A 23814-nucleotide genomic window follows, 5' to 3' on the forward strand; every position below is an offset into this window, starting at 1 on the left:
TATCACTTTTTGTTTAAATTTCTATATTCATTATGACTTTACACATACTTTTTGAAGGGAAGTGTTTTGTTATTGTTGTTCTCATTTGCATTTCAGAAGAGTGTCTGAATGTCTTAAGTTTTGTACCAAGGAGCCAAATGTAACCCAGACAATTTATTTGATGGGAGGTTAACATTCTCTTTAAAGAAATAGCTTTCATTTTGCAATATATACAAATACTGAATCATTACGTGTATGCCTGAAACTAATATAGTGTTATAGGTCAGTTATATCTCAATTTAAAAAAGAAGTATTCCATTGACTTTAACAGTAGGATAAATATAACTTTGAATAATGACTTTGATATTTTTGCTAATCCTATTGGTTTTAAAATAGCAGTTTTATCAAGATATAATTTACATACCATACAGTTCACCCATTTAAAGTATACAATATCATGATTCTTAATATAGTCACTGACATGTACAAACATCCCTACAGAGTACTTTGAATACCTTATCTCAATGCCTTCTGACTTCCACTGTGTCTAATAAGAAGTCAGCTGTTAATCCTGTTGGGGTTCCCTTATAAATGAGGAGTCCTTTTTTCCCTTGCTGCTTTCAGGGTTTTCTCCTTGTCTGCCTTTTAGCAGTTTTGCTATGATGTATCTGTGGATCTCTTTGCAGGTGGTGGTGGTGATGGTGGTAGTGGTAGTAATATAAATTACTTGGAGGTTTTTTTAGCTTCCTGGTTGTACAAATTGTTTATGAGTAAATTTGGGAAGTTTTCAGTATTTTTTAAATATTTTTTTCTCCTTTCTTTCCTTCTGGTATTCATATATATATATGTATGTATGTATATGTATATGTATACACACACACACACATACACACACACATATGTGTGTGTGTACTTAATGATGCCCCACTCTTCTCTTAGGCTTTTGTTAATTTTTCTTCCATATGTTTTCTCTCTGTTCTTTGGCTTGCATAATCTCTACTGATCTATTTCAAGTTCACTAATTATTCTGCCAGTTCAAATCTACTGTTGAGCCTCTTCAATGAATTTTTCATTTCACTTATTGTACCTTTCAGTGCCAGACTTACCATTTGGTTCTTCTTGGTACTTTCTATCTCTTTATGCTTACCTTCCTTTACATCTTTAACCATGGTTTACTTTAGTTCTTGAAACATAATTATATGGCTAATTTGAAGTCTTTGCCTGTTAAACACAGCATCTGTCTACTCTCACAGGCATATAGGTCATACTCTTCTGTTTTATTGCATGTCTCATAATTTTTTGTTGGGAACTGGTCATTTTAGAAATATAATCTAGCAATATAGTATACTAGTGTCTCCCCACCCACACCAGGGTTCTTGTTATTTGTTTACTCTTTAGTGACTGGGTTATTTCACTGAAGTCTGTTTACTCCCTTCCCCACAGCCCTTTGCCCTGCAATGTGAAGTCTTGATGTTGTTTCTTAGGAGTGAATCCTTCCATATGCCCACAGTCACTCTGGGATGACAGTGGTCTTGACAGGGCTCTTTTTGACTGTCTCTTTCCCTGACCACACCTGGCTGTTAAGATGCACTAATTGCTGGCTGATTGGGCTGCTGTTTTTAATAATTCCCTGGGACGTAAATTGCTCCACAAACTGATCCAGTCAAATTAAGGCTCCTTGGAAGGGATAGTTCCAGAAATAAGTATTTGAGATTTCTTCTGACCCCAGGATGGTTCCTTCCAGCTGTCTCCCCCCACCCCCCCCCCCCAGTTCTCTCCAGCATCCTAACCAGCTTAGGCCTGAACTTCACACTCTATTGCAAATGAAGTCAGTTCCATTGGGGGAGATTTGGAGCCCTCTTTTCTATGGCCTGCTTCTCCCCCTAGGCAAAATCTCTGAGCCACAGCTCTAGCACACGGGGTGGGGACAATGATGTACTTCCCTCTGAGTGGCAGCCCCAGGTCTCAGGTTTGCCTCTCCTGATGTAGAACCCCCATTCCATGAGCTGGGGTCAGGGCAGTTGGGGCCTCAATATTCTTAGTGGCACCATCCTCTAGGTGTAGCCTCCATGGATGGCTGCCTGGAAGAAAGGAGCTCCTAGCTCTCAGTCACACTTATCTGGAACTTAGCCACAGCAACAGGTAACTGGGGGCAGAATGAGAAACACTGACATCTTGTTCCTCCGAGGATGAAAGCCTTACAACTGGGAGCTGGGAGAGAGGGAGCTCTGTGTTCTTGGCTTCACCAGTCTGGTGTGAGATCTGTACCAAGAGAGGAGATGGAGGGAGTGGGGTCTAGGTCCAGATGCCACAGACTCTTTACTCACTGAGTTTTAGTAGAGTTTCTTTAATAAATGCTGCTTCATTTGCTATATGTCCTTAGAACCATTTGCAGAGATTGTAAGTGGGTGGGTTTTTTTGTTTCTTTTTAAAATAATTTTCACCAGTTTCACTGGAGAATAGGTCTCTGAAGCTCTTCCCATTGTCATGCCAGAAATGGAACTCTATTAGTTTTTTAACATAAAGTTTTATTTCTGTAACTCCTAATTGCTCACAGTGGCCTTGTACTTAAATTTCCATCTCCTTGGTAGATTGTGAGTGACTTGAAGGTAGTAGCCCTGAGCTTTATTCCTTGTGGAATCATGATTACCCTGAGTAGCATTTTTGTATAATGTGGCAAAAATGTCAATTATGAACTGTATCACTGTCTTTTCTAGTTTATATTTCCAGCACTTACTTTATTACTCGAAATGTCTGTGTCTTTCTTTGTTCCTACACTCTAGTGCTGGTGTGTTCCCAGAAAGGTGGTACATTTTCTTTATCTGTCATTGGCCACACACACACAAGGAAGGGCACTTAAACCATTATAAGTTTTAGTCAAAAGCATTATGTGTCTTTCACAATATAGGTGCTTTCTATATTCCTTGTGGTGTATATAAATATATAATTTTAAATTAGGCTCGTTTGGAGGTGGGGGATGTGGAGGGACAAAGTGAGAAAGAGGAAAAAAAGGCAGGCAGAAAAGCAGTGTGGTTGTATTCTTAAAGGTAGGACACACCTCACTTGTTCTTTATTCAGCTAACCATGTCTCATGCCTTTCAACCATAGCCCTTCATAGCTCTGCCTTTGCAACTGCTTTTTCCTTTCCTGCTCCTCCCTTATTGGGGATCCCTGGCTGGTGACAGCACCATGGCTGCCCCCTCTTTGTTTGGGTGGGCAGCTGTCATGTGGCCACATACAGGGCTCCAGCCAGTCCTGTACCATTCATCTTCTACTGCTTGGGTTTCCTCCTAAGGCTAATAGGTGGCCTCACCTAGTCTTTGCCATTGTGTTAGAGAATTTGGCAGTACTCTTCTCCCATCACTCTAGGTCATTTGAGAATATTCTTGACAGAAATCATTTGATTGATTTGATTTGTCTGCTGCTGCTGGGACTCTGTAGGACTTCCTACATCTGTTAACTGCCCTCTAGGATGGGTGTGTGTGTGTTGACTGTTTTATTCAGTGTTGTTCTCTTTCCCAGGATGTTCCAGGATGAAACGCCATAGAACTCTCAGCAGCAGTGACAGTTCAGACGAGAGTGAGTAGAACCAGCCAACAGCTGGCAACCTCTGTATCTGTGCTTGAGGGTTTCTTCTTTGACTTGATGACAAGCTGTTTTCATGCTTCCTTCAATGGCTAAAAAACAATGTTTCTAGGAAGCGAAGCTTCGAATGCCATTTTTCTTATATGCATTTAAATTTAATTAGAATTAGGTAAGTTAGGTGGGAGAACTGGTAGCATATATATATAGCATTTTGTTTTTCATTTTTCATTTATCTAAAACAACAAAAGCTAAATCTAATAATTATTTTTTCTAAAAAGGAAGAAAAGTATGAGAGTGTAAATTGTAGGCCCTACAATTCTAATTGTCATTCAGGTACTAAATGTTTGACTGAATAGCTCATCATTTGTAAAAGACAACAACCTTACTAATAGTGCTTGTGGAAGTGCTGAAGCATACACAGATTACTTGCTCCACATTTTTAGTTTCTCCACTTGCTTTTGCAGATACTTTTTCTCCAGGTGGACTATGAATCATGTTATTCCAAAATGTTATTTGGTATGATTACACCAGATTGAATCTCCTTAGTATTAGCCTTGTGGAAGCTTTTGCACACTGAGAGGTCACTTATAAATGTCGTTAAACTCCATTGTGAGACTTTCTTGGTTGCAATTTAACTGTCTTCTTCAGTGGTATAAGATCACTGTGCTCTTCTCCATCATATCTTTCATATGACATATATGACACTTAGCTATATGACATTTAGTTATTAGCAGGTAATAAGTCTCAGCATTTTTTTCTAATTATCTTTTGCAGGTCCTTCCACTTCCTTTAATTCTGGCTCAATGCATAGAAACAAGTCAAAAATTCCAAAAGAATTCAAGAAACCTGCTGAGGTGAGATCAGATATTCAATATTTAGACTTAAAAAAATAGACAGCTTGCCTTCTGCCTACATACCTAAACCACCCAGATCTTGGAGATATGTAGAATAAACTGTATGTCAGTGATGGGCTTGTTTTCTAATGAACTTTTTTTATTTTTCAAAAAGGATTCCATTTTCTTTTCCCTATGGGAGAACAGTTAATCTTCACACACTTATTTCATTTGGTGATGACACTTAAGTGCCTGGCTTTAGAATACAAAGCCTCCCCTAGCCAAGAAGACAAAGGGAGCCAGACTTGGAGAATTGGCAAGGACCCAAGGGTCTGGCCTGTGATTGGAAAGAGTTAAGTTGGCAAGTAGGAGGCAATGCAGGAAGGGACAGATGAGGTTGTGGATAGAGAAGGGAAGAATTAGGTTGGAGATCTGGGCTGTGGGCTGTGATGGGTCCTTACACATTCAGAGCACTGCCAGCCCAAGAAGAATCGGTTGTTACTTGTGACGTTGATCGTCTTCTGCCCCAAGGGCAGCAAAGTGCTAGTGTTGTACTTGGACTTGATTTAGTGGTCTTACAGAGTTTTCTCTATGATAATTAAATGGTGAGAAACTTATCTTGTGTATCTTTACTTATACTATGAGTGGACTTACTTGTCTAACAAGGAAAATAGAGTATATTAGTTAATTATTGCTGCATTACAAGTTATCACAAAATTAGTGGCTTAAAGCAACACACATTTATTATTTCAGTTTCTGTGGGTCGGGAGTCTACACAGCATGCCTAGGTTCTCTACACAAGGTCTTTCAAGGCTGCAATCAGTGTGCTGGCTGGGCTGTGTTCTTGTCTAGGTTCTACGAGGGAAGAATTCACTTCCAAGGTCATTCAGGCTGTTGGCAAAATAATATGTCCTTGCAGCTGGAGGACTGAGGTCCTCAGTGTTTTGCTGGCTTTTGGTGAAAGACGGACTACCCTCTGCTCCTAGAGGCTCTTGCCATGTGGCCTTCTCTGTACATCCTTTCAAAACATGGCAGCTTACTTTTTCAAAGCCAGCAAGGAGAGGGTCTTTTGCTCCAGTCTGCTAAGACTGAGTCTTACATGACATACCATAATCATGGCAGTGAAATCCCATCACATTTGCCACATATCATAACCTAATAAACGGATTGGCATCCTGTCACATTAGCCATATTCTTTTGGTTAGAAGCAAGTCACAGGTTCCCCCTGCTCCCATGCAAGGTGTGATTTAGGTTGTCAGCCAATGAGCTTTTCTCTCTCCCTTTCTCAAAAGTCACTTTTCATTTTCCACCTTTTGCCAGGGATCTTTCTGGGCACAGTAGAATATCAAGAGTATATTTACGTGTGTCTGTTTCATGCAGAAAAACTTAAGGAATAAAATGTACAGAGGGTGGAGCCAAGATGGCGGTGTGAGTAGTTCAGTGGAAATCTCCTCCCAAAAACATATATATTTATGATAATACAATAAATACAACTATTCCTAAAAGAGACACCAGTGGATACAGTACAACAGCCAGGCTACATCTACATCTGCGAGAACTCAACATCACACGAAGAGGGTAAGATACAAGCTGTGGCCCGGCAGGACCAAAATGCCCCCCCCAGAACCTGCTGGGAAGAAAGGAGTCGGAACAGGGAGGGAGTGAAAGTCCAGGACTGCTAAACAACCAGCTCTAGAAATCCACACCCAGAGCACAGACACACGGTGCACGGGGTGCTGGATATTAGAGAAATGGAAAAGCAAAACCTGCAGGCAGGTCCCCACAACCGGCGCCACTGAGACAAAAGAAAAGTGAGTGCTTTTTGCAAGTCTTAAAGAGACAGGGACCCCACAGCTGTACGAAGTCATCCCGGCACACTTAGCCAGCAACTGGGAATCCTGGGGAACTTTAGGCGCCCTAACCCCCTGGGCGGCAGCGCAGCTCTGAAGCCCTTCATGGCAATAAGCAGCCTAACAGTCGTCCCCCCAACTGGTGCGGACCCCGACACACCGGCCCAGTAGTGGGAGAGCAGCAGCACACGCCGGGGGCGGCAGCGCCAGAGGGGACCGGGAGTGGCTTGTGTGAGCCCGCAGCAGCAGCGACTGAGCGGCCCGGGAGTGGACCGCGGGCACCAGCAGCCACGGTGCCAGAGGGGCCCAGGAGAGGCCCACGCGAGCCCGCGGCGGCGGCGACCAAGCAACCTGGGAGCGGCCTGCGTGCGCCAGCGGCCATGGCGCCAGAGGGGCCCGGAAGAGGCCCGCACAAGCCTGCAGCGGTGGCAACCAAGCGGCCCAGGAGTGGCCCACACGTGCCAGCGGCGGCGGAGCCAAAGGGGCATGGAAGAGGCCTGCGCGCACCTGCAGCAGCGCCACAAGGGCCTGAGTGCGGCCCGCATGTGCCAGCAGCGGCAGGGTAAGAGCAGACCAGGAGCAGCCGCACCCCCAGCAGCCGCACGGAATCCCAGCCCAACGCACAGTGCCCTGGGCCAGACCCAAAAGCCGCTGCTGGTACACACCTGCCCAGCAGGGGCACCGCTTTCGTGGGGGAGCGCACCCGGCATGCCTGCCACTCCCCGCAGGGCACTGCGCTGCTCTGATGGAGACCCCGCCCGCAGCAGCTTATGGGATTAACCCGGTGGCTGCTCCAGGAGTATGGGTAACCGACACAGGCAGTGGAGAAGGGCAAGGCGTCCAGGAAGCAGGAAAGGACTTTCTTCTCCCAACTGACACACACACTACCTGCCTACAGCCACCACTATCACTATGAAAAGGCAGAAGAATTTAGTCCAGTCCAAAACAGTCCAGACAACCCCTGAGAGAGGACCTGCAGAGATAGACCTAACCGGTCTCCCTGAAAAAGAACTCAAAATAAAAATCATAAACATGCTGTTGGATCTGCACAGAAATATGCAAGAGCTAAAGGAGCAAGTACAGAGGGAGATTACAGAAATAAAACAATCTCTGGAAGGACTTGAAAGCAGAATGAACAGGATGCAAGAGGCCATTAATGGAATAGAAACCAGAGAACAGGAATGCTTAGAAGCTCATGCAGAGAGAGATAAAAGGATCTCCAGAAATAAAACAATATTAAGAGAACTGTGTGACCAATCCAAAAGGAACAATATCCTCACTGTAGGGGTACCAGAAGAAGAGAGAGAAAAAGGGATAGAAAGTGTCTTTGAAGAAATAATTGCTGAAAACTTCCCCAAACTGGGGGAGGAAATAGGTGCTCAGACTACAGAAGCACACAGAACTCCCAACAGAAGGGACCCAAAGAGGATAACAGGAAGACACATAATAATTTAAATGGCAAACATCAAGGACAAGGACAGAGTATTAAAGGCAGCCAGAGAGAGAAAAAAGGTCACCTACAAAGGAAAACCCATCAGGCTATCATCAGACTTCTCAATAGAAACCTTACATGCCAGAAGAGAATGGCATGATATATTTAATGCAATGAAACAGAAGGGCCTTGAACCAAGGATACTGTATCCAGCACGATTATCATTTAAATATGAAGGAGGGATTAAACAATTCCCAGAAAAGCAAAAGTTGAGGGAATTTGCCTCCCACAAACCACCTTTATAGGGTATTTCAGAGGGACTCCTCTAGATGGGAGCACTCCTAAAAAGAGCACAGAACAAAACACCCAACATATGAAGAATGGAGGAGGAGGAATAAGAAGGGAGAGAAATAAAGAATCATCAGACAGTATTTATAATAGCTCAATAAGTGAGTGAAGTTAGACAGCAAGATAGTAAAGAAGCTGACCTTGAACCTTTGGTAACAACAGACATAAAGCCTGCAATGGCAATAAGTACGTATCTTTCAATAATCACTGTAAATGTAAATGGACTGAATGCACCAATCAAAAGACACAGAGTAATATAATGGATAAAAATGCAAGACCCATCTCTATGCTGCTTAAAATAGACTCACCTCAAACCCAAAGACATGCACAGATTAAAAATCAAGAGATGGAAAAATATATTTCATACAAACAACAGGGAGAAAAAGCAGGTGTTGCAGTACTAGTATCAGACAAAATAGACTTCAAAACAAAGTAACAAAAGATAAAGAAGGACATTACATAATGATAAAGGGCTCAGTCCAACAAGAGGATATAACCATTATAAACATATATGCACCCAATACAGGAGCACCAAAATATGTGAAACAAATACTAACAGAACTAAAGGAGGAAATAGAATGCAATGCATTCATTTTGGGAGACTTCAGCACACTACTCACTCCAAAGGACAGATCCACCAGAAAGAAAATAAGTAAGGACATAGAGGCACTGAACAACACACTAGAACAGATGGACCTAATAGATATCTATAGAACTCTACATCCAAACGCAACAGGATACACATTCTTCTCAAGTGCACATGGAACATTGTCCAGAATAGACCACATAATACGCCACAAAAAGAGCCTCAGTAAATTCAAAAAGATTGAAACCCTACCAACCAACTTTTCAGACCACAAAGGTATAAAACTAGAAATAAATTGTACAAAGAAAGCAAAAAGGCTCACAAACAAATGGAGGCTTAACAACATGCTTCTAAATAATCAAAGGATCAACAACCAAATTAAAATGGAGATCCAGCAATATATGGAAAAAAAGGACAACAACAACACAAAGCCCCAACTTCTTTGGGACACAGCAAAAGCAGTCTTAAGAGGAAAGGATATAGCAATCCAGGCATATTTAAAGAAGGAAGAACAATCCCAAATGAATAGTCTAATGTTACAACTGTCGAAATTGGAAAAAGAAGAACAAATGAGGCCTAAGGTCAGCAGATGGAGGGACATAATAAAGATCAGAGAAGAAATAAATAAAATTGAGAAGAATAAAACAATAGAAAAAATCAATGAAACCAAGAGCTGGTTCTTTGAGAAAATAAACAAAATAGGTAAGCCTCTAGCCAGACTTATTAAGAGAAAAAGAGAATCAACACACATCAACAGAATCAGAAATGAGAAAGGAAAAATTATGATGGACCCCACAGAAATACAAAGAATTATTAGAGAATACTATGAAAACCTATATGCTAACAAGCTGGGAAACCTAGGAGAAATGGACAACTTCCTAGAAAAATACAACCTTCCAAGACTGACCCAGAAAGAAACAGAAAATCTAAACAGACCAATTACCAGCAATGACACCCTAATACCAAAACCAGGCAAAGACCCCACCAAAAATGAAAACTACAGACCAATATCCCTGAGGAACATAGATGCAAAAATACTCAACAAAATATTAGCAAACTGAATTGAAAAATACATCAAAAGAATCATACACCATGACCAAGTGGGATTCATCCCAGGGATGCATGGATGGTACAACATTCGAAAATCCATCAGCATCATCCACCACATCAACAAAAAGAAGGACAAAAACCACATGATCATCTCCAGAGATGCTGAAAAAGCATTCGACAAAATTCAACATCCATTCCTGATAAGAACTCTCAAGAAAATGGGTATAGAGGGCAAGTACCTCAACATAATAAAGGCCATATATGATAAACCCACAGCTAAAATCATACTGAATAGCGAGAAGCTGAAAGCTTTTCCTCTGAGATCGGGAACAAGACAGGGATGCCCACTCTCCCCACTGTTATTGAACATAGTACTGGAGGTCCTAGCCTTGTCAATTAGACAAAACAAAGAAATACAAGGAATCCAGATTGGTAAAGAAGTTAAACTGTCACTATTTGCAGATGACTTGATATTGTACATAAAAAACCCTAAAGACTCCACTCCAAAACTACTAGAACTAATATCAGAATTCAGCAAAGTTGCAGGTTACAAAATTAACACACAGAAATCTGTGGCTTTCCTATACACTAACAATGAACTAATAGAAAGAGAAATCAGGAAAACAATTCCATTCACAATTGCATCAAAAAGAATAAAATACCTAGGAGTAAACCTAACCAAGGAAGTGAAAGACCTGTACCCTGAAAACTACAAGACACTCTTAAGAGAAATTAAAGAGGTCACTAACAAATGGAAACTCATCCCATGCTCCTGGCTAGGAAGAATTAATATCATCAAAATGGCCATCCTGCCCACAGCAATATACAGACTCAATGCAATCCCTATCAAACTACCAACAGCATTCTTCAACAAACCGGAACAAATAGTTCAAAAATTCATGTGGAAACACCGAAGACCCCGAATAGCCAAAGCAATCCTGAGAAGGAAGAATAAAGTGGGAGGGATCTCATTCTCCAATTTCAAGCTCTACTACAAAGCCACAGTAATCAAGATAGTTTGGTACTGGCACAAGAACAGAGCCACAGACCAGTGGAACAGAATGGAGACCCCAGATATTAACCCAAACATTTATGGTCAATTAATATATGATAAAGGAGCCATAGACATACAATGGGGAAATGACAGTCTCTTCAACAGATGGTGCTGGCAAAACTGGACAGCTACATGTAAGAGAATGAAACTGGATCACTGTCTAACCACATACAGAAAAGTAAATTCCATATGGATCAAAGACCTGAATGTAAGTCATGAAACCATAAAACTCTTAGAAAAAAACATAGGCAAAAATCTTTAGACATAAACATGAGTGACTTCTTCATGAACATATCTCCCCAGGCAAGAGAAACAAAAGCAAAAATGAACAAGTGGGACTATATCAAGCTGAAAATCTTATGTACATCAAAGGACACCATCAATAGAACAAAAAGGTATCGTACAGTATGGGAGAATATATTCATAAATGACAGATCCGATAAAGGGTTGACATCCAAAATATATAAAGAGCTCACGCACCTCAACAAACAAAGTCAAATAATCCAATTAAAAAATGGACAGTGGAGCTGAATATACAGTTCTTTAAAGAAGAAATTCAGATGGCCAACTGATACATGAAAAGATGCTCCACATCACTTGTCATCAGAGAAATGCAAATTAAAACCACGAGACATCACCTCTCACCAGTAGGGATCGCCACCTCCAAAAGACAAACAACAACAAATGTTGGTGAGGTTGTGGAAAAGGGGAACCCTCCTCCACTGCTGGTGGGAATGTAAATTAGTTCAACCATTGTGGAAAGCAGTATGGAGGTTCCTCAAAATGCTCAAAATAAAAATACCATTTGACCCAGGAATTGCACTCCTAGGAATTTACCCTAAGAATGCAGCAGCCCAGTTTGAAAAAGACAAATTCACCCCTATGTTTATCGCAGCACTGTTTACAATAGCCAGGAAATGGAAGCAACCTAAATGTCCATCAGTAGATGAATGGATAAAGGGGATGTGGTACATATACACAATGGAATATTACTCAGCCATAAGAAAAAAGCAGATCCTACCATTTGCAACAACATGGATGGAGCTAGAGGGTATTATGCTCAGTGAAATAAGCCAGGTGGATAAAGACAGGTACCAAATGATTTCACTCATATGTGGAGTATAAGAACAAAGGAAAACTGAAGGAACAGAATAGCAGCAGAATCACAGAACCCAAGAATGAACTAACACTTACCTAAGGGAAAGGGACTGGGGAGGATGGGTGGGAAGGGAGGGATAAGGGCGGGGAAAAAGAAAGAGGGCATTACAATTAGCATGTATAGTGCATGGGGGGCGTGGGGAGGGCTGTGGAACACAGAGAAGACAAGTAGTGATTTTACAGCATCTTACTACACAGGTGGACAGTGACTGTGAAGGGGTATGTTTGGGGGACTTGGTGAAGGGGGAAGCCTAGTAAACATAATGTACTTCTTGTAATTGTAGATTAATGATACCAAAATAAAAAATAAATAAATAAAGAAGAAAACAAATCCTACCATTTGCAAGAACATGGATGGAGCTAGAGGGTATTATGCTCAGTGAAATAAGCCAGGAGGAGAAACACAAGTACCAAATGATTTCACTCATAAGTGGAGTATAAGAACAAAGAAAAACTGAAGGAACAAAACAGCAGCAGAATCACAGAACCCCCGAATGGACTAACAGTTGCCAAAGGAAAGGGACAGGGGAAGATGGTTGGGAAGGGAGGGATAAGGGCAGGGAAAAAGAGAGGGGGCATTACAATTAGCATGTATAATGTGAGGGGGCATGGGGCGGGCTCTACAACACAGAGAAGACAAGTAGTGATTTTACAGCATCTTACTACGCTGATGGACAGTGACTGTGAAGGTGTATGTGGGTGGGACATGGTGAAGGGGGAGCCTAGTAAACAATGTTCTTCATGTATTTGTAGATTAATGATACCAAAATAAAAAAATTAAAAATAAAATGTACATAAACAGGAGCAGAACAAATTTCCTATCTATCTAGAAGAGGCTTTGATTACAGAATGGTGATAAAGAAACCTTACTTTCCCATTTAGGACAGCAGGTCCCTGTGAGACAGTGAAAGAACAGGAGGCAGTCCCTGTTCAGTTAGAGCAAGATAAGGGCCCTGGGAAGGACAAACAGGATGCTTACTAAGGGCCTTGAGAATGTGAAACAGGGGAGACTTGCGGCTGAAACAGTACAACAACATATAAGATGGTTCTCATCACTGAACCTCTGTGGTAAAAAAACATTTTTACTAACTCTAAGTCTCATAGCTCGCTAGGTAAAAATAGAAATGACCTTTAGTATGATCAGCTTAAATAGTTTCTCTCCCTACTCAATGCAACAGGCATAAATCTCCTAGACCTGAGCCCAGAGAAGGTAGTTTTGCCCCTCCCAGTATATGCCTGGGAGTTCTGTACCTTTACTTCTGTCAGTAGAAAAATTAAAAGCCTCTTTCTTGCTTGCCTACCTTGAGTGTTTGTGAAGTTCATTTTTCGAATCCATAAATAAGAACCCCAGTATCACTAGAACATAAAGTGACTCAAGAGCTTTGGGTCTTAAGGCCTGCTGTCTCCAGGTCAGTAGTGAGAATAGCTTTGTTGACAGGGATAAGGCACCTGGACTACTGAAAGCAAATTTTTTCATTTATATTTTCATTCTTTTATAAAAGAGAGAACCTGATATTGTAGAACAAAACTAATCTTGGCATTAGAAGAGATTGATTCCATATTTTGCTTTGCTGGCTTATTTCATTTCTAAAATAATTTGTCTGATTGTTTCCCAAAATTAAGCAATTATAAGAATCTCCTTGGATGCTTCTTTCTTTGAAAAATTTTATTAAATAACTTATATCAGTATGGACTCATGTACATTTTATACGTTGGGTTATAATTCAATACTATATAATTTATTGTGCTGCTCAGATTGTTCCATAAATCAGTGAAATCATCTGTTATTTTTTCCTTTCATTCCCAGATTTCTGTTCTGATTTTTATTTTCTTCCTTCTTGCTTTAGGTTTATTTTGTTCTTTTTCTAGATTCTTGAGATGGGTGCTTAGGCTATTTGAGATTTTTCCTTTTTTCTAATATAGGAATTGTAGTGCTATTCAGGCAGAGAAAGACAAGTACCAAATGGTTTCACTCATCTCTGGAGTATAACAAAGCAAAAAGTGAAGGAACAAAACAGCAGCAGACTCACAGAACCTAAGAATGGACTAGCAGTTACCAAAGGGAAAGGAGTTGGGGAGGGTGGGTGGGAAAGGAGGGATAAGAGTTATTAAGGGGCATTATGATTAGCATACATATTGTTAGGGGTAGGCACGGGGAAGGCAGTATAGCACAGAGAAGACAAGTAGTGACTCTATAGCATCCTACTATGCTGATGGACAGTGTCTGTTATGGAGTATGTGGTGGGGACTTGATAATAGGGGGGAAGGTAATAACCACAATGTTGCTCATATGAAACCTGAGCATAAGATTGTATATCAATGATACCTTAATAAAAATTAAAATTTTTTAAATTAAAAAAATATTTTAGTGCTATAAATTTCCCTTTAAACACTGCTTTAGCTATATCCCATAAATTTTGATATTTATTTTCATTCATTTTCATCCAGTTCAGTATCTTTTTTTTTTTCTCCCTTGAGATTTCCTCTTTGCCCCATGGATTATTTGGAAGTGTGTTGTTTAGTTTCCAAGCATTGGGAGACTTTCCTGCTATCTTGCTGTTACTTATTTCTAGTGAGTCCTTTTTTGTCTGAAAACATAGTCTGTATGGTTTTGGTTCTTTTATATTTGTCAAGGTTTGTTTTATGACCCAGCGTATAGTTTATCTGCGTGAACGTTTCATGGGCGTTTGAAAAGAATGCATATTCTGCTGTTGGGTCCTATTGGTTGATGGTGTTCTTCTGTATGTTTCCTGATTTTCTGCCTAGTAGTTTTATCATTTGTTCGGAGAAGGCTATAGAAGTCTCCACCTGTAACTGTGGCTTTGTCTATTTCTCTTCTCAGTTTTACCAGTTTTGCTTTCTTTATTTTGAAGCTCTGTTACGTACATACACATTTAGGATTACTATATCTTCTTGACAAATTTTTTATTAATGTCCCTCTTTGTCTTTGGTAATTTTATTTGCTCTGGAGTCTACACTATCTACTATCAATATAGTTTATGGCTTTTCATTCATGTTTATATGGTGTATTTTTTCCATCCTTTTACTATCAATCTATATATGTGGTTATATTTGAAGTGAGTTTCTTGTGGATGACATAGTTTGGTCATTTTTTAATTCACTCTTTCAATCTGTCTTTTAATTGGCATATTTAAACCATTTATATTTATTGTAACTCTTTGTATGGTTTGGTTTAAATCTGTCATTGTTTGCTTTCTATGTGTTCTCTCTGTTTTTTTTTTGTCCCCCTGTTTTACTTTTTCTCTTTCTGTGGATCATTACTTGAACTTTGTTTTCGTGGTACAAACTGCCTTTATTTTTTTTATTGAAGTATATTTGATATGCAGTCTTATGATGGTTTCACATAAACAACACACAACATTCACCTGTATTATCAAGTCCTCAACCCCTCCATTGCAGTCACTGTCTGTCAATGTAGTAAAATGTTATGAAGTCATTAATTGTCTTCTCTGTGCTGTACTGCCTTCCCTGTGACCTACCTATATTGTGATTGCTAACTCCAGTGCCCCTTAATCCCCTTCTCCCTCCCCACCCACTGTCCCCACGTACCTGCCCCCCCACCTTTGGTAACCACTAGTCCCTTCTCTGTGTCTGTGAGTCTACTGCTCTGTTGACATGAACTTTTTTTTTAATTACATGTTGATTTTTCTGTAGTAGTTTTGAGTATATATCTTTGTGTAGATTTTTAGTGTTTGATTTTGGGGATCAATCTTTAAAAGGAAGGACCTTTTATCAGTCTACTGGTCTCCACATTTTACCACTTTGAGAGAAACAGAAAATTTACCACCATTTAGGTTTATTTATCCACCCTCCCTTTTTATAACTGTCTTAAATATTTTTTCTACATGCATTGAGAACTATATTAGGCAATGTTGTACTACTTCCCTCAATCAGAAAACGTTATAAAACTCAGGAAGAGAAGGATAGTCTATTATATTTACCCATATTTTTACTCTCTTGTTTTTCCTTATATTCCTGATGTTCGAACTTTGCTTTTCTTCATTTTTTTGTTTGCAGGACTTCCTATAGCCGTTTTTAGGATAAATCTGTAGGTGATGAAATCTCTTAGTTTTCCTTCTTTGATAAAGTCTTGGTTTCATCTTCATTCCTGAAAGATATTTTTGTTTGATATGGAATCCAGTTTGATAGTACTTTTTTTCAGTACTTGAAAAATGTGCTACTTCTATCTGGCCTCCATGGTTTCCAATGGGAAATCTGCTCTCATTCAAATAATTGCTCCCCTGAAGGTAATCAGTCATTTCTTTCCCAGTTGCTTTCAAGATTTTTCTTTGTCTTTATTTTTCCAAAATTGGATTATGATATGCCTGTGTATGGATTTCTTTTGATTTATCCCGTTAGGGTTTAGGGTTTAGGGAAATTTTTAGCCATTATTTCTTCAACTATTTTTTCAGTTCCATCTTCTTTCTCCTCTTCTTTTGGGACTTCACCTGCATGAATGTTAGATCTTTTGTTATTTTCCTACAGGTCTCTAAGATTCTTCTGTTTTTCTTTTTTAGTGTATACTCTTTCTGTTGATCAGATTGGGTGATTTCTCTTGTTCGCTGATTCTTTATTCTGTTAATTCCATTTTGTTGAGCCTAACCCATGAGTTTGTTGTTTTACTTATTATATTATTACATTTCAGGTTTTTTATTTGGTTATTCTTTGTATTTTCTATTTCTTTGCTGAAAAGTATTTATACTTCAAAAATGTTCATAATTTCTCACTGAAGCCTTTTTATGATGGCTGCTATAAAATCCTTGTCAGATAATTCCAGTATCTCTGTCATCTTGGTGTTGATGTCTGTTGATTGTCTCTTTTCATTCCTGGTTCTTAGTATGATGAGTGATTTTCTATTGTATCCTAGACGTTTTTGGTATTATGTTATAAGACACTAAGTCTTATTTAAATCTGTTTTAGCATGCCTCCGTAATAACCAGGCTGGTTGGGAAGCAGAGCACTGACTCTTTACCACCAGTTGTGGAATTCCTAGGCTCCATATCCTAGTTCTGTTATCTTTTTAGGAAGATAGTTCTGTTATCTCTCTGGGAAGGAGGAAGGTTGTCTCGTTACTACTTGGTCCGGGTGGAAATCCCCACCTTGATGTCCCCACTGATAGCAAGGGGAGTGGGAGTGGTAAGAGGTGTACCACATATTGATGGGCAGTGGCGACAGTCTAGACTTCCTACCCTGTGTCTGCTGATACCACTTTGAGGAGGAGGATCACCTTGCTATTTCTGGGTGGTAGTAGATGTCAAGGCCTTTCAGATGACGTACATTGACACCAACACAATTTCCCTTTTTTAAAAAACATTTTTAATACCTTTTTTGAAATAAGTTCTTACACCATACGATTCATCCATCTAAAATTTGTAATTTAGTGGGGGTTTTGTATATTCACAGAGTTTTGTAACCATTACCACAATCCATATTTAGAACATTTCATCACCCCAGAAAAAAAGCCCCTACCCATGAGCAGTTACTCCCCAGTCCCCCTACTCCCAGCCCTTGGCAACCACTAATCTAATTTCTGTCTCTGTGGATTTACCTGTTCTGGACATTTCATATAAATGGAATCATATAATATACAGCCTTTTGTATCTGGCTTCTTTTACTTAGCATAATGTTTTCAAGGTTCATCCATGTTGTAGCATGGCAGCACTTCATTCCTTTTCATGACTGAATGGTACTACATTGCATGGATATTATCACATTCACAAGTTGATAGACATTTGGGTTGTCTCCATTTTTGGAGTATTATGATTAATGCTGCTATGAATATTCCTGTAAAAGTTTTTATGTGGACATATGTTTTCAGTTGTCTTGAGTATACACCTAGGTGTGTAACTGCTGAGTCATATAGTAACTATATTTAACCATTTGAGGGAATGCTAGACTGTTTTCCAAAGGGGCTTCATCAGTTTATAGTCCCACCAGCAGTGTATGAGGGTGTTTAAAATATATTATTACTATACGCACCAGAGACTTCTAATTCCTCTGGTGACCTTGTTTTTGTCTCCTGTCTTGGCTTAGAGTCTTCCCTTTGTGCTTGGCCTCAGAGAGATTCTGTCTTTTGCTACTCCAAACTGTAAGCCACTGTTACTATCACTGGAGGCTTTAGTATGGTGGTAGAGTGTAGGGGAGGGGCAGTGTTCTCCAATCTCTGGCTATGTCTCAGTCTTTGGAGTGCATAGTGGTCCTTTGGGGGCAGGCTGAGGGAGGTGGACTTCAGGGGTAGAGCTTTTTGCCTCTGACCCCTATTCCCCAATCTGATTGTAGCAAGTATCCTCTGGAGTTCTCAGTCTATGTCCTTGAGATTCTCCTTCCTGTATATTAAGGCTATTTTTCCTCTTGGATAACACAGGGAGGCTGACATTGGGTGCTTTTCCCCTCCTCCAAGTACTAGTGAAATTTCACCAGTGCCCTCATTTGATGTCCTTCCCCTGCAGATGAAGCCTTTTGTTCAGTAATGGAATCAGAACACTGAGCACCAGGAGCCCAGACAGCTCCACTGGGGGAGCTCTCTCCAGGCTTTCCCCCATCTTCCCTATGAGAGCCTAGTTGGGTTTCTGGAGAAAAAGCTTACAAGAAGGTATGAACCCTCTATGACAGTAGCCCCCAGCGATTCTTCAAAATTTCTAATTTAATATTCCTACTGCGGCTTCTGCCCCAGGTAAGCAAATGCTCCTGTCCTATGTCTCCCTGTAGGCACACCTGTCTCTCTTTGAGTTGGCCGTTTGTCCTATGACTCATTTCTTTAATAGGTTCACCAAAACAAAAACTGTTAACTTGCTGCCTGTCCTAATTTTTCATTCCTTTAAGGATGGGAGTTTCTTTTTTCTGACTCTCTACAGGTCTGAGATGAAACCCTATGTGTGTTTTTACTGGGAGTTAGTCATTGAAATGCAATATAAATGATCATTTTTGCTGGGGCTTAATTGGCTGCATTAATAGATATATATTTTCTTTGATATTTAGTGCTTCAGTGAGATTCCTGTGCATGCCTCCCCCTGACTTATCCTCTAGAGAAGAGTTTCCTAGGGGTAGATGAATCCCACATATGGTTCAGGGACTTTGATAACTTCTGAAAATTATATACAAACTTTTAAGGGTATGATTTTATGTGTATTTTTTTTCTGAGTTAGACATTGTCTGATTCTCAAAAGGGCCAATGCTCTTACAGATGGTTTTTTTTTTGAGAGGGTATCTCTCATATTTATTGATCAAATGGTTGTTAACAACAATAAAATTCTGTATAGGGGACTCAATGCACAATCATTAATCAACCCCAAGCCTAATTCTCCACAGTCTCCAATCTTCTGAAGCATAATGAACAAGTTCTTACATGGTGAACAAGTTCTTACATAGTGAATAAGTTCTTACATGGTGAACAGTGCAAGGGCAGTCATATCACAGAAACTTTCAGTTTTGATCATGCATCATGAGCTATAAACAATCAAGTCATATTTTTATACTTGATTTATATGTGAATCCCACATTTCTCCCTTATTATTATTATAATTATTATTATTATTATTATTATTTTAATAAAATGCTGAAGTGGTAGGTAGATGCAAGATAAAGGTAGAAAACATAATTTAGTGCTGTAAGAGGGCAAATGTAGATGATCGGGTCTGTGCCTATAGACTAAGTGCCTAATCCAAGCTAGACAAGGGCAACAAAACATCCACGGATGCAGAAGATTTCTCTCAAAACAGGAGGGGTGAGGTTCTAAGCCTCACCTCTGTTACAGATGTTTTTTAAAAACCATTTGTCCTAGAAAAAGCACATAGTACTAAATGACCAATTTAAATATATTCAAAAGTCTTCCATTCTTTCTCAAATCCAGGATATTTTCACCTAATATTAGTCTGATTGGTCTATAAGACATATCAACCTATCTTAAAGCACTGACTGCATATCATCTGTGGGCCTGGAATCTCATTTATTATGTCTGAGATTTTCATAGCAACAGAGTGAATGCTCGTATATTTTAACTCAGCAGAGAACACTGCAATACCTTAGAACAGAGCTTCTTTACAGTGCTTTATCTGTATTTCTAACAAGCTTGATTTTATGGTTTTCTGACCCACTGCAAGTAAAAAGCACTAAGCTTGCAAATGCACACTTATTGCACAAAAAGGGACATTGAGGGATAGGATAAAAACTTGCAAAGCAAACCTCAGATGCCATCTCTTATGTGAAAACTGCGCAGATGTCTAAGTTAGACTCAATTGTTCCCCCTTCTCCATTACCAGGATGCATACATCTCTGGTATGGAGTGAAGAAAATAATCAAACCTACACTAAGCTGCCCAAAAGTACATTGTTTTGTGGTAATTGATGTTCCAGTTGATGTCAGGCCATAGCCATCACAAATGTCCTGTTTATTTATAAGAAACCTGAGAATTATTTTAAACTATTTGAAAAGTATTTCCATGAAAAATATTTATATGAACTTAGAATTGGACAAGCTTTGCTTCATTGAGAAAATTAGTAAGGAACACAGCATCGACAATACTAGGTATCTTTGATCCCATATAAGAGCAAGCTTGTATTCTTTGCTAGATTTTCTCTGCTCTAAGTAGTTGATTCTTCTAGATAACCCCAAAATGTTTTCTTGCTTTAAAATTATGTAATTTCAAGAAAGTCACTTACGGTTAATTCCTTTTGATTAAATATAGTTACCATGTTTGCAGCAGGTTTTTTGTGCTTTTGGGGTGACACATCTGTTTGTGGTCAGTTATATATAGTTTCAGATTTAAGTGACTATGAATCAAAACTTATTAATCTCTCTGCTTCATTCATATGGACTAGACAGTGTTCCCCTTTGTGTCATACAGGAAGTAAATGTTTTGGCTTTTCCCCTAAAAAATGTCACAGAAATGTTCAGACTAGCTGTGCTTTAAGAAACTGCCCACTGAGATATGTTAATGAGAGCAATAAAAGCCAGAGCTGTCCATGAAGGGCATTTTTCACTTTGTGGCTCTGGCAGGTTAGGCATTGATACTCTAATTGAATTCATAGTGAGGCCTCCTTTGTTTCTGCAAGCATCAGAGAGGCCAAGATGTGCATGTGCTGTTAGACTTGGCATAGCTGCTGGGCTGTATGTTAGCCTGTGAATCCCCTCTTTGACCATAAATGAGCAGATATCGGGTAAATAGAAAGCCTTTTTGTTTCCGGAACTTTTGGGGAAACTACCAGTGCATATAAAATAGGCACACAATTAAGAACTTGTAAAATTTTCAACTTAATTACCTAGGTCAGTGTCAACATCCATATCCCTCATTCATAATCTTTAATTTAGCAGCAAATGGCCATGCTATATTTTGTGAAGTTTCTTTCTTACCTCATGGGGCCTATAGAATGCTGGTTAAAATTCTTGATGGGGCTTTTGCTTGGGAACCCTGTCTTTCAGGAGCCAAACCATGCACATTTTAGTTGAGCCATGAACTCACATCTCCTTTATGGACTATATAGGAGAATTCAGCTATCTACTTTTTTCTGCTTTTGGAAGTAAAGCTGAGACTATGATGATTATAATAAAATAACTGAAGATAGAATTTATTTAGCAATTACCATGAACCCAATACCATGCTGAGCCTTTCACATAAATTCATACATTTATTCATTAAAACAACCCCTATGAGGTAAGTGTTGTTATTATCCCTACTTTGTACATGAGTAAACTGAGACACAGAGAATTAGATTTAACTTGCCCCAAACTAGGAAGTGGTGAAACCAGTAGACCATTCCTGGTAGTCTGTCTCTGGACCCATATTCTTTTCTTTAAAGAATTTTAATTTCATTTTTAACTATGTAAAATATTTGCCTGGCTCAAATGTCAGACAATGAAATAAACTTCATTCAAAGAGATTCAGCTTTTGTCTCCCTCTCCTCCCTGATTTTTCCCCGTTCTCCAGAGTTAACCATTTTTTTTAAGTTTTTGGTTTATCCTTTTATTGTTTCTTTATGAAAATATATACAAATTTGTATATATGTGTTTGTCACTATATGTGTATAAAACTCACACCTCTCCCAAGATATGCTATAGTTATTTGGTTTGCCTGAATTCATTTTAAAAACCTAAAAACATGTCTTTTCTATTAGAATCAGATTCATAAGACCAGTCTACTAAATATATTTCATATCACTTTGCAGATGTCTGTCTGAGTACTGAACTTACATTCCTATTCCCCTCTTTAGCATGTTATGTTCTTCATGCTTGAAATGTTTGACTTCTACAGCAAGATAAAGCAGACTTCTTGCACTCTGCCTTGAGTAAAAATGCTTCTCTAGAAACCCTGGATCTGATGATATTTAATTTGGCTAGCTTATAAAATTGAAATCAGGCTTATCATGTAAGTCTATTATTTTTCTCTAAAGGCAGAAGGGAAAATTATAATAGTTATTGGATTTACCCTTTATTTGCTTAAGAAAAATAGGTGTGAGTTGATTGGTGTTCCTGCAGTCCAAGGTTTCCCAGACTTCACAGAATGCCTGTTCCTTGGAGGTTTGGTATTTCTGAAGACTTGGACTAGGGCCAGATTTCATTGGCTCTGCTTATATATCTCTCTGTTTAGAGTCTTCTGTTTGGTAAATATATGTATCACTTTCCTAGGGCTGCCATAACAAATTACCATAAACCGGGTGGCTTAAAACAATAGGAATTTATTTTTCTCAAAGTTCTGAAGGCAAGAAGTCCAAATTTGGACAGGCTGTGCTCCCTCCACAGATTTAAGGAGAGATTTCATTCTTTGCCTCTTCCAGGTTCTGGTGACTGTCAACATTTATTGACTTGTGGATCAGTGAGTCTCTCCAATCTCTGCCTCCTCCTCTTCTCTCGAATCTCCCTCTGCCTTTGTCTTATAAAGACACTTAGCATTGAATTGAGGGTCCACCTAGATATTCTAGAATGATCTCTTCATGTCCAAATCCTTAAATTATTTACATCTGCAGAGATTCCTCTTCGAAATCAGGTAACATTTGCAAGTTGCAGAAAGTAGGATATAGATATTTTGGGGGGAACCACATTCAATCCACTACAATATGTTTCCAGGCTACTTAGGAAATGACAGAACAGATTTTCATAATCAGTTATATCAAGTGTGAAGACATGGCTTATGCTGTATGACTATATGGTGTAGCATTATTTAGCCTAAAGTATGATTTTGCAATCCATTGGTGTATTTTGTGAAGTGTATCACATGGAAAATAATTAAATATTTTAGGATGTTGAAAAATACTTGGCTGTAGTATTCTTTTTTTTTTTTGAGAGGGCATCTCTCATATTTATTGATCAAATGGTTGTTAACAACAATAAAATTCTGTATAGGGGACTCAATGCTCAATGCACAATCATTAATCCACCCCAAGCCTAATTCTCGTCAGTCTCCAATCTTCTGAAGCATAACGAATAAGTTACGGTGAACAAATTCTTACATAGTGAATAAGTTCTTACATGGTGAACAGTACAAGGGCAGTCATCACAGAAACTTTTGGTTTTGATCACGCATTATGAACTATAAACAATCAGGTCAAATATGAATATTCGTTTGATTTTTATACTTGATTTATATGTGAATCCCACATTTCTCCCTTATTATTATTATTATTATTATTTTTAATAAAATGCTGAAGTGGTAGGTAGATGCAAGATAAAGGTAGAAAACATAGTTTAGTGTTGTAAGAGAGCAAATGTAGATGATCAGGTGTGTGCCTGTAGGCTAAGTGTTAATCCAAGCTAGACAAGGCCAATAAAACATCCACAGATGCAGAAGATTTCTCTCAAAACAGGGGGGGTGAGGTTCTAAGCCTCACCTCTGTTGATCCCCAATTTCTCACCTGATGGCCCCCCTGTGAATGTGCCTGTCTTAGGTTGTTCCTCCCTTGAGGAATCTTACCGTCTCTGGCTAACCA

The 23814-nt window shown here is 39.2% G+C and overlaps 1 protein-coding gene across 3 annotated transcripts in view; it reads left to right on the plus strand.

Moving 5' to 3' along the window:
• JADE3 (jade family PHD finger 3) overlaps positions 1-23814 on the plus strand; it is a 216927-nt gene that overhangs the window by 110077 nt on the left and 83036 nt on the right. For 2 of the 3 annotated variants that reach the window (XM_036907443.2, XM_036907444.2), the window contains 2 exons: positions 3502-3558; positions 4339-4418. In XM_036907443.2, coding sequence (XP_036763338.1) covers positions 3513-3558; positions 4339-4418 — 126 coding nt within the window. In that variant the 5' untranslated portion in view covers positions 3502-3512. Of the gene's footprint in view, positions 1-3501; positions 3559-4338; positions 4419-18360; positions 18570-23814 lie in introns of those variants that run through there. The other variant, XM_057495297.1, reaches the window with a different exon arrangement.

The sequence above is a fragment of the Manis pentadactyla genome, chromosome X, assembly GCF_030020395.1.
Source record: "Manis pentadactyla isolate mManPen7 chromosome X, mManPen7.hap1, whole genome shotgun sequence".
In the NCBI taxonomy this organism is placed as follows: Eukaryota; Metazoa; Chordata; class Mammalia; order Pholidota; family Manidae; genus Manis; species Manis pentadactyla.